At 33.6% G+C, this 12,364-nt stretch overlaps 1 protein-coding gene across 2 annotated transcripts; it reads left to right on the plus strand.

Moving 5' to 3' along the window:
* The first annotated feature begins 5,308 nt into the window (after positions 1-5,308).
* LOC104892936 (eyes absent homolog) lies at positions 5,309-11,406 on the plus strand. Of its 2 annotated transcripts, none has more exons than XM_010678960.4 (6): positions 5,309-5,471; positions 6,892-7,181; positions 7,332-7,499; positions 8,189-8,282; positions 9,163-9,324; positions 10,826-11,406. In XM_010678960.4, the coding sequence occupies exons 2-6, from the start codon at positions 6,930-6,932 to the stop codon at positions 11,125-11,127; spliced, it is 978 nt and encodes a 325-aa protein (XP_010677262.2). In that variant the 5' UTR covers positions 5,309-5,471; positions 6,892-6,929; the 3' UTR covers positions 11,128-11,406. The 2 variants fall into 2 exon arrangements, with proteins under 2 accessions (XP_010677262.2, XP_057251011.1); XM_057395028.1 differs by having other exon boundaries at positions 5,339-5,583.
* The last annotated feature ends 958 nt before the right edge of the window (positions 11,407-12,364 follow it).

The following is a 12,364-nucleotide window of genomic DNA, read 5'->3' on the forward strand; positions in this document are numbered from 1 at the left end:
TTACACATGCACCCAAGTACATGTAGAGGATGATGTACCTTTTGCTAAACGACGTGGTTTTAATGTTTCAAAAGTAGATTTTAAGAAAAAAAATGTTGGTTGTTTCTTTAAATCTTGAAACTTGTTTTATCTTTTTTGAAAAAGTGTTTGTTGGCGAGAATTTTTTTTTTCAAATTTGAGTTTAAGAGATATTCTGTTTTAATTTAAACTAGATGTTCATTTATAATATGTTCTTTTTATTTTTACTTATATTCCTTTCTAATTGGAGATTTACATGTTATTTGATTTTAAATAGTGTGTTCTTTTTATCTTGAAATAATATATTAAAAGACGTGTCTAAAGAAGGAACGGTGTCACGTGGCGCTCTCCCTAAGGAGGTTTTACTCCACGTAATTCACAACAATAAAAAAAAAGTTAGAAATTGCATAGTATAGGGCTTGATCCCAGACCTCAAGAACATATTCTAAAGTCTTAACCACTAGACCAAATAACATTTAGTGTTATCATCATAAACTATAATATTAATGAATGAAATTTCCTTACCCGGGGAATAAGCCGAGCCTAATAACTAGTTTAATTTTAAATAGTGTGTTCTTTTTATCTTGAAAAGTTGTTGAAAAAAGTTCATATTCTTATATACTAGTCTTACATGCACGCAATGCGTGCGAACGCGTGATGACGAATAAAGTAGAAAAAATAAAATTAATTGGATAGAAAAACTATCTTTACATTTTATTTTCTCAAAAAACTTATCTTGAGTTTAAATGTCCTACTTTCCCCCCTTTTTTCGTTCAAATGAAACAGTTAGTTATCCTCTTTCTTTCTTTTTCCTTTTTTTCCTTTTTCTATTTTTTGGTGTCCCCCATGTGTTGCCTTATATAATAGAGATGAATCATATGTTGTATAATAAACATTGTGAACCCCAGTGCATAATCCATGCTCAGGATTAGGATGATCATTCTAATATCAAACTTTGTCTATGTTGATCTATGATTTCTCCTAATTCTACTAGATGAGTTTGATCAATGTCAACTATTGAAAAAAAAAAATCAATGGTCCATATATAATCTTTCCCAAAATCCACTCTCTTGTTTTTTTTTTTATCAAAATCCACTCCCTTATTTTCTCCTTTTTACCAACATGAATAACTGATTTTATGATTTATGGTTCAGATTCAACTCCATCTTGTAGAGTTTTATTAAAACTATAGAAGATCCAAACTTGTGATAAAGGGCCGTCCACTTAAAGAAGACGAAGCCTGAAAACAACCTGCCTAACTAGGATCAATACGACGTCACTCTTCTCCGTTCTCCAGCTGCAATAATTTCATTTATGTTTCTTTCACAGCTGAAACTTGAAAGCTAGAAATCATGGTAAATCAAATCAAACTGTAATTTTCAGGTAATATTTTTGTAGTTTTCAATCGATGAAATTTGCAGTCAATAATCAATAATTTTATGTTCATTCATCAAAATTCATTTATATCTTGTTGAAAACTCAGAATTACTCGAGTATGTTGCTATAATTGATTTTTCATTAGTGTTAATTGCCTGCTTTAGTTTTATAACTATGTTTCCATTGTGCTTTTGGTGTACTAAATACACAAATATTTTATGTCAAATGTTTATCTATAATCGTATATCTCGTGTGAATTTGGACTGCCCATAGTTGTTTCTTTTTGGAAAATTTGTCGAGAACACCTTTTAAATACAAGTTTTTGCGAGAAACAAACTTTTAAAAAAATCTGGCCTCCGTTGTTTATCTATAATATAATATAATACTACCTCCGTTTCTTAAAGATCTTCCCTCTTTCCGTTTAAGGGTGTTTCCAAAAGGTCTTCCCTCTTTTGCTTTATTCCTTATTTGGCAAAACAAATTTCCCTATTTACCCTCTCATGTCACTATCATATGGTCCACCATTACATTATTAATTCAATTTTACTCCCTTTCTCTCTCACTTTAACCCCTTTTTATTTGTTTATTTATCTTAACCCCTTTCTCTCTCCTACTTTACTCACACCATGCCCCACACAACTTGATTTTTCTTGGTATCTGTAGGAACACTAAGTGGGAGTATAATATAATATAATATAATATAATATAATATAATATAATATAATACTCCCTCTGTTTTTTTATCTTTCTCACTTTCCATTTACACATCTTCCAATGCACATCTTTGAACTTAAATATCTTTCATCGTATATTAGTAAAAATTATAACGATTGAATATTAATAATGTACTAGTTAAGACGAATCAAACAAGATCCCACATGACTATATTTTTTCTTATAAATTGAAAAAAATTGAGAAGATTCTCTCTAAGTATGAATAGTGTCAAGATTATAAGTGAGAACGATAAAAAAAACAGAGGGAGTATAATATAATATAATATAATATAATATAATATAATATACTCCATCCGTTTCCTAAAGATCTTCCCTCTTTTACTTTATTCCTTATTTGGAATTTTTTCCCTCCTTCTTAACCTCTCATGTCCCTATCATATGGTCCACCATTACATTATTAATTCAATTTTACTCTTTTTCTCTCTCATACTTTAACCTCTTTTTATTTGTTTATTTATCTTAACCCCTTTCTCTCTCCTACTTTACCCACCCCGCACCCCACATAAATGGATTCTCGTTGGTATCTGTAGTAACAGTAACAAGGAAGATCGTTAGGAAACGGAGGTAGGAGTATAGTATAGTATAGTATAGTATAGTATAGTATAGTATAGTACTCCCTCTGTTTCATTTTAATCTACACACTTTCACTTTTCACGCATGCCAATGCAAAATTTTGAGGACATATATCTTTAGTTTTGTATTTATAAAAATTATAAAAAGTACATATTAATAAAATACATACTAAGACGAATCTAACAAGATCCCACATGACTATGTTTTTATTCACATATAAATCACAAATGAGGGTCAAAGGGGACTTTGTGAATAGTGTAAAATGTCAAAGTGTGTAGATTAATATGAAACGGAGGGAGTATAGTATAGTATAGTATAGTATAGTATAGTATAGTATAATGTAATGTAATATAATTGATGATAATAATAGTTTTTAATAATATAATATATTTTCGTCTCTTTGCGTAATAATGACGGCAGACTTCATTTCTTTAGGAAACATTATGCACTTTCAAATGATTATCGTAATAGGTCAGAGATGCCTATGGATGATAATAACATGTTTTATGACTTAGATGGTTGCGAAGGATAATCTAGTTAAAATTGTATGACTTTATGGTGGATTTCTTTTTAGTTAGAACTTTTACTTATTTTATGTTTATGATGATTTTATATGTGGAACTTATTGTTATTATCGTATTTTACATGTGGAACTTATAGTTATTATCGGATTTTATATGTTTGTATAAATCAAATTGCATTAAACGTGTATGTGCCTATGTAGAATGGATGAAGATTTGGTGCAACGAAATTTGACGCGTATATCATTGCATGAGTTTAGCATATTGACAACCCAAGTTGAACAGATGCCTTTGCATTCGCGGGGAGAATGGTGGTATCATTTTATACATATGATCTTGATTGTTGACAGGCCATCATAACTTGTGCAAAGAACAACTTCGAGCACAACAACTTCTAGTAGATGGTAGATAATAATAATAATAATAATAAAATAATGATAGTAATAGTAATAGTAATAGTAATTATGATGATGATGATGATGAATGATAAAATAATTGTAATTGTAATTGTAATTATTAATAATAAATTATATTATTGTATTATCAGAGAAATAATTAAGAAGTAAACAAAACTGATTGGAACCGAGACTATGTTGGTTGGATGTAAAATATTTTCAATATGGAACATTTTACATGAAAAATCCAATTGTGAAGCTAATTTTCTTTTGTTTTGTTCAATCTAAAAAAAAGTTATGGAATGAGAAAAATAGAAGGGGAAGGAAGAGGATGGATAGAGGAGAGTAAAAGGTTGCTAAGAAGAAGGGAGAAAAATGTGTTTTCCCTTCTTTTTTAAAGGAAAATAATTTCCACCTATAACTACTTTGATAGAAAACTTGTTTTACACCCCTTAGCATACCAAACAACGGAAAATGAGAGGAAAAGGAAAACTAATTTTCATGGAAAATATTTTACACTCTAGCTACCAAACGAAGCATGAATCCAATTGATTGTAACCGAACTGAAAATAAGATGGAGAGAACAGGCTAGGGATAATAATCCTATTTATATGATAATATTTAGAACCCTAACAGATCATCGATGTACAATGATATTACTAGTCTCATATGCACGTTTATGTTAATGTATAAGTTCTTACTTTTTAATTGTTTGAAATTGCTTTAGTTAGATTAGTTTAATTTTCAATAAAAAAATATGTCTTTTTAAGCATATTATTTTGGAAAATATTTTATGTGTACATTATATCTTATTATAAATTAGATAATTTTAAGTTTCCTTATTAGTCATTACACATAAATATAGATCAAGAAAGAATTGAATATTTTATAGTTAGCATTTTTTTTAATAAGTAAAGGATAGAACAATAATCTTAAAAAAGGACATCATAGCTCATCATTTCGCTTATATTTTTTTTTTTGAATAGTAAAATTAATTCATTAATTAAAGTCATACGACATCTACATAAGCAATCGAATCAAACAAATACATAAGTTGAATCAAACAAAAATTTCCTTCATAAAACTACGATCGTCAAACGAATCTTGCAATGTGGAACATCTCCCGCTTTATCGCTGGAAAATACAGCCTTGTTGGAGAGACAATCTAACGATCCCTTGTAGTCGTGAGGATGATTTCCGTCGGATTCATCTGACCGTATTCGAAAAATTGATAACTTTTGTGATCCCGCATAATTCTTCACCAACAAAATAATTTCACGGCAATCCATTAGATCTAGTATCCGGCGGTTGTAACCTATAGAAATTCCCCCTCTAAAAGAGGAGAAAAACCCTGTCTTTCGAAGGAGGTCGAAAAACCTTGTCTTTCGAAGGAGATCGAAAAACCTTTTCTTAAGAAGGAGACCGAAAACCCTGTCTTTCGAGGGAGAAATCGTTATTGGAAACCTTAAAAACAAATAAAAAAGCAAAGGTGGGGGCTTTCCAACGGTAAAAACCGATGGAAGCCCCTTTAAAAATCAACAATGGAGGCTAGGGTTTTTGAAAGTAGAGAGGAGAGAGGGGACAGAGACCTCTTTTCCTACTTATCATTTCGCTTATATAATAGAGATAAACTCGTCCATTTATGTTACATTTTTGGATATTGTGCATAAAAAAAATCTTAAAATACATAGGTATAGCCTATATGCGAGTAACACTCCAAAAACGCTCACGGTGACGGTAACGGTAACGGTAACGGTGCCCAACTCATACGCAAATTGAATTCCCTTAGAACCTCCGGAGTCCGGAACCTCTCATATCATACGCAAAGCTCGAATTGCAGAAGCTCGTTCCAGGTTTTTGTTTTGTTTCTTAGATGAATCTACTTGTTTTGTTGCGGATTTCGGTGTGGAATTGCGATTTTTGAGATCTACTTCATGGGATTATTCATGCGATTGGTTTTATGCTGTTTGTTTCATGAATTCAACTTTTTTTTTTCTTTCTCATATATGTTATCTCATGTTTTTAGTGATAATTTACATGCTATAAACTTATGATTCGAATGAATTTCTGGTATAACTTGTTCATTCATGTTTGTTTGTTTCATGGAAGTAAATGATAAGAAAATTTATGTTACAATTTGTAGATGCGCATATTTGTGTTCACTTGTTCTTGTTTGATTTCATGAGATCAATTTTTCAAGTGTTGTGGCTGGAAATCAGTAATGAATGACCTGTCATCCCCGGGCCCAGGGCGGCCGCCCCTCCTGCCCTGACTCAGGGACGGGCCTGAAAACCAAACACGTGGAGTACACGTGAACTGCATATCTTATGTTTCAATCTTGTTTTTCTCCATTTTTCGACATTGACCAAGTATTTTCCGAGTTCACTTCATCAAGGGGAATTGGGTTGAAACATAAGAAATGTGGATTACGTGCCTTGCCATGCCTGGTTTTAGTGAGTTGAAGCTGCAAAATACTTTATCAATGTCCGGAAAATGGGTCAAGGTTGTTCCTCACCAAAAAAAAATAGTTTTAAGGTCTTATTACGCTAGAATTATTTTAAAAGGTTGTCTCTCGCAAAAACTTATATTTAAAAGGTTGATTTTGTTTTTTTTTTTTTTAAATACTATTACCATGGAGTTTTGTTTATGTGTGCTATTGTGATGAAATAATATTTCTGATTGAACCCCACTCATTTATTATAATTTAGATCTTTTAAGAGGGTGTTTGGTATAGGAGAATTTGATGTAGGAATCTGATTCAAATAAGGGTTTTCATTTTTAATTGTTTGGTATGAGTGTTAAGTAACAAATACCATTTCCCGGAGGAAACATAATCCCCCCATTTGTTACCCTTATCAAATTAGTGGAATCAAATTACATATCCTTCCTCAATGATAAACCTCTCAATTGTTTTCATTGCACTAGGATACCAAACAACTATTAAAGGTAAAAATTATTATTTCCATTTCCCCATCTTATCTAAATCCTTTCCATTCCGTTTACATTGATTATACCAAACACCCCCTAAGTGTCTTAAAAAAAGACTCTTTTAAATGATTGGAAGTATTTGTGTATCATACTATTAGTATCTGAATGTCTAAGTGATGTTGTGCTTGGAGTAGTTATGTGAGTGATCTCTTATTAACAGATAGGAATTTGATAGAAGTTTTTAACTTGTTCAGCAAATAATAGTAAGTTATTGCTTATGCATGAAAATCGATATCGATTGTGTTACAGTATGAGGAAGTTGGTTTCTTGATTTTTGTCCTCTAGGTTGCTGGATAGTTCCACTGGTTCCTGAGAATACCACTATGAGTGATTCCAGGGCAAATGAATCTGCTATTGAAAATGAGAAACGCGTTGCTGAAAATATTTCTTGTCGTAGAAAGATTGTCTACATTTGGGATATGGATGAGACGCTCATATTGCTGAAATCGTTATTGGATGGGACATATGCAGAGGCATTTAGTGGTGTGAAGGATGTACGGAGGGGAATTGATATTGGAAAATTGTGGGAAAAATACATTCTTGATGTTTGCGATGATTATTTCTTTTATGAACAAGTAAGTTACCATTGCCAACTTTATGATATTAGATGAACATACAGCTGCCTGTGTATGTGCAGTTCTCTATATGCTCAGTGCCATCTTTGATGTGTTTTAAGAGAGACTTACTGGTGATTTCAGTTAGCCTAATTCAATCTTCCTCTGCAGATAGAAAGCTACAATGAGCCAGTTATTGATGCTTTGAGCCCATATGATGACGGGATTGATCTCTCTGATTATGATTTTAGCCAAGACAACATTGGTCCTCCCAAAGATGACCTTAACAAAAGAAAACTTGCATATCGTCATAGGGTCATAGCACAGAAGTATAAGCAGGTACTCGCAATAGATACCTTGCAATTGCTAGATGTTATTCTGATTTATGTGCCTGTTGTTCTTCTGTATTCTCATCTAGATCTAGTGGTTTAGGAAGTAGCAGTTCCATTGTATTGCAAGGTGCCAAAATATGCACTTTTATCTATTGTTGACTTGCTGATAGACTCTTGCCTCGAAGGGTTTATGGTTCAAAAATATCTGTTCAGTTGAGGGTTTGGGAGAACTTACAACAAGTAGTAATGAAGAACTTATCTCTTGGTACCAATGACAAAGCCTTGATTGAGCAGAGAGGAGAAGAAGACTACTTGTTGTGTGTCCTGTGCACTTGTTTGTTGTGCTGTCTGCTTTCTGTTTGGATAAGTAACTCCGAAATCATGGCTGATATTCTCCCACAGAAACCTGAGTCTTAGCTTAACTACTTTCTACCTTATCTTGCATGTGCTACTATTGCCATATTTGTCGAGGCATGCAGGAAGGAAGCTACGTAATAGATGTATATATGAAATGCACATGCTTGCTAGGATGATCAGACTCCAGAGTAATGTTTGACTGAAGCAAGTCTCTTAAAGCAATTTAACTTTTGGCAGTGATTTCACACGTTTGTTGATTTGTTGCGAGTTATCCCAGTCTTTCTCTATTACCTCTTGCTTCTTTTTCTGCCGATGACTTGATTTTTCTGAAACTTCCAGGGCTTGCATTCTATACTTGACCAGAAGAAAATTGAACTATGCAATGATCTGTATGAGATGACTGATAGTTACACTGACAGGTGGCTTTCCTCTGGTATGTAGCTTTTGTGGGTAAAATACGTACTTGGTCACTACTCCCCTGTCTAGTAAAATAAACTAAAATAAAAAACCAGATGAATGAAGCTATGCTAAGTGTCTGTTAGAGTTCCATTGCTGAGATAGGAGAGTTAAGATGAGTGAGGATTAGGGACTAAAATTAGGTATGAAATCAAGTCAACAGCAACGAACACAACTTTAACTTTAGGGATTATTTGAGCTGCCTTTTCTCATTGAGAGTTGGAGTTGTGTTGCAATGAAGTTGGATTTAGAGAAAGGTTTTAGGGGATAGTGGAGTCCCTTGTTTGAATTGTTGTTTTGGACCACTTTTTCACCACAGCCCACCGATATGCAGTAAGAGACTAACTACCATAAAAAGAACTGAATTTCCCTTTGAACTCTAAATATAATTGCTTAATAATTATCTCAATTCCGACATTGATTATGATGACTCTCCTCACATGTTTTTTTGTTTCATCTGATGTAAATTTCCCATACTCTGTGTGTGGAACTGTTGTGTTTCTTTTGGAACCCTCCCCTTTTTCTGCTCAGCAGAAAAACGACACTGGTTCAAATTTATTCTTGGGAGTAGGAGCAATTTACTTAAGTGATGGTTCAAACAGGAAATATATTTTTGGGAATAGGAGCATGCTGTTGATGTGAATTTCAGTGTTGATGTGAATTTCAGTTTCAAGTTCCCCTCTGCAGTCTTAGGGACGATTGACTCTTTTGTTGCCCATTTACTTGTACTGCTGTAGCACTTGGCTGTTACTTTTGCAAATTTCTATTGTGGTAGTGCTTACAGGCTTCATAAATACAGTTTTTCTTTTTCTTGACCTCTGACGACATAGTGAAAATCTTCTCCGTTTTGGATGCAGCACGGGCCTTGCTGCAGCATTGTTCAGGTAATAAGGAATCCACAACCGTTGATGATACGGAGTTCCAATGCATTAATGTCTTAGTGACTGCTGGGTCACTGATACCAAGCCTAGTCAAATGCTTACTCTTCAGAATTGACAGCTTGATCACTTATGAAAATGGTAAGTTTTTCTCCCAGTCTCTCAGATTTTCATTATCTTCTTTCTGAAATTATTATTACTAGCAGGCTTATTATTCTTATGTGTCTATGCGATAGAGTTTGCACGTATGATTTCTTGTAGCATTCTTGAACAAATAGCTGTCGTCTCGCTTCAACTTCATAGATTAATAAGACCAGTGAGGGTGGATGAAATATTGGAAGACTAATTATAAAGTATAAACAAACAATTTTCTAGATTGGAAACTTTCTTACTAGCTTTATGTCATGTTGCTAGGCTATGACCCTTAATAGTGTTCTCAAACATAAATTTCCAGAGGCTGGACCCTTAAAGAAGCATAAAAGGTAGGGACTAGGAAGAGCGAATAATGACTCTGAATTTGATGGCTCCTCCATGCCGTCTCTTGTAGTCTCATTAATAAATTAACACGACAATCGGCATCACCTCGATTTAATATAGCTTTGCATCAATTGATGGCTCCAGTTTCAAATCTAAGGTTTTCAAATATACATGTCAGATCTGGTCTTTCTGGAGATTTTGTAGAGAGAAGATGAAAGTAAGTCTGATATCTCTTATTGCTTCATGGCGGCTTCTGTTTTTGCTCCCCCAAGTCAGGCCCATATCCTGTATACGTACTTTGATCATGTCATGTTGGCATGAATTGTCCTTTTTTTTTGTTATATAACATGCATCATGGTAGGTTCCAGCACACTGCATCATTTGATGACAGAAGTCTTTGCTTTTTGTTCATCTGTAGGCCTTGGACAGAGTACAACTTCTAAATCCAGCTCAACTCTGTACATCTAGACATAATTGTAGATATCAATGCTTTACTAAGAAAAGGCATTGAAGAGGCCAGAGGGGTGAACCAAATGCTACTTTATGAATTATGCTCTGATACATAGTTTATGTTTAGTTGGGGGTTGTCCAAACTAGAGAATAGAGAGTAGGATAACTTGTTAACCTCTTTGGTTTGTTTTTCGTTCCAATGTCACTTCTCTTCTAACTTTTTTGCTGTAAGTGACCTGTCTTTGTACTAGACTACTAATTAATATGCCAAGATAACTTGTTTGGGTAGGCTACCTCATTAAGATTTTCCCTTTTGTAAGATACTAAGGTAGGTGAGGAAGGCATCTTTGGATGAACTTATTTTTGACTTTTCTGAACTTTATGCACCTTGTTTTTATAACTTATTGAAACTTAGATGACCTTTTTTTTTTCTAAAATAAGTAAAAGTAAGCTGAACAGAAAACTACCCTAGTAGAACTCTGCACTTGGACTAGTGCTGCGGAAGGGGAGAGGAGCTGGCCCAGCCGAAATGCAACTTCAACAAACTTGTTTTTGCAGCCTGGCCTCTTAGGCTGCTGACTGTCATATTCGGTTTTTAAATCTTTTGTCCTTTCACTGTATTTGTTTGTACTGAACTACTGCCTACTGACTACTGACATATTGATAATTTGATACTGGGTATTATAATATAGTACTTATTTTAAAAAAATCACAGTATATAGTGCATGGGACGTAGGGAAGCTTCGTTGTTTCACGTGGATCAAAGAGCGTTTTAGTGGGCCTGATGTGCAGTTCTGTGTGATTGGGGATGGATGGGAAGAGTGTGAAGCTGCTGAGTTTCTGAGGTGGCCATTTGTGAAAATCGACCCAAAACCAGACGGCCTCCACAGGTTCCCTGGTCTCACTCAAGTAACTATAGGCCATTATCTCTCTGTTGCTTATGGACGTTCTGATGCTGAAGCTGGAGATCAAGGCACTAGCACCACTTCCACTGTGACACAGACAAAGCTTCTATGAGAGCTAATCTTGTACAGATCAAGTCTATATGTTTAACCTGTTGTACGAAGTTGATTTTTTGGTCACACAAACATTTTTCTTCATTATTGGAATTGTTCAGCATTTAGGCATTTCCTTTTTTGTTGATTATCTTGAAATCTCTATTACTTACAAATGGACAATATCTACAAACGGCGGGCAACGAAGGAACACAGTTAAATCTTATAGGTTATGTAATATGTTCCCTTCATCTACTGTATTTCATATACTTTTTTAATGATTACAACTGATTTTTGTCGATTCGACTTTTTTTTTTTGTGTGTGTACTGATCAAGACTACTCATTATTGATTAGTCCTCATCAAAGTTATATCTTATGGAAGCTGTGATTTATAAGTTGAAGTGAAGAGAGTCTAAGCCATGACTTAGCTTTTCCCTAATGTTTGGCAATCACATATGTGAAAGCTTGTCATGATCTCTCTGCGTGTTTCGGCCACAATTTTCTTCTTTTTCTGAGATTTCATGTGACTCAATTTTGTTAATGGGCCTCTTCATGTGATGTACAACTTCGTTCCTGCTTTATCCATGTACTATTATGGGTGAAATATTTTCTGGCCCCTTTTTGTATTAATGTGGGGCAATTTCTAGTTACGCTAGAAGCATTGGCTTTTGTGTTTTGATAACAATGGTCAATGGGGCACTAGTGTATGCGCTAAAGGTCCTGCAAGCCGATAACAACAGTATTGTTTGTAGTTTTGTAGACGCATTGTGGACATGATTTCTTCTATTGCACAGTTTCTCCGAATCTCAGGCCCCGTCAAACAATAACTTTTACGATTATTTTTTTCTAATTTACTTTATATATTAATTTTTAATAAAATATTATAGAATGTTGTTTTAAAATGAAGATTACGAGTTTTTTTTTTTTTTTTGAAATTGCATTATGTGTATGATTCACAATTATCTTCCAATAATTTGTATTTTCGAAGTTCATTAAAAAAAACTTTTATCATATAACGAGCAAAAACAGTAAGAAATTACTTTTCCGTGTCCTATTCTAAAATTAACAAAAAAAAAAAACTTTTTTGCCAAATAATGGAGATTACAAGTAGTTACAACTATTAAATATTGCACTTATATGATATTTTGTAATAATTGAAAAATATGAGTCCTATGTTGTAATGGAATGAAGATGATAAGAGGAGACAACTTTTTTAGGTTTTTTTCAAAAAGTTATGCTTTTAATAATGAGGTCTTTT

The sequence above is a fragment of the Beta vulgaris genome, chromosome 5 (assembly GCF_026745355.1).
Source record: "Beta vulgaris subsp. vulgaris cultivar EL10 chromosome 5, EL10.2, whole genome shotgun sequence".
Taxonomy (NCBI): domain Eukaryota; kingdom Viridiplantae; phylum Streptophyta; class Magnoliopsida; order Caryophyllales; family Amaranthaceae; genus Beta; species Beta vulgaris.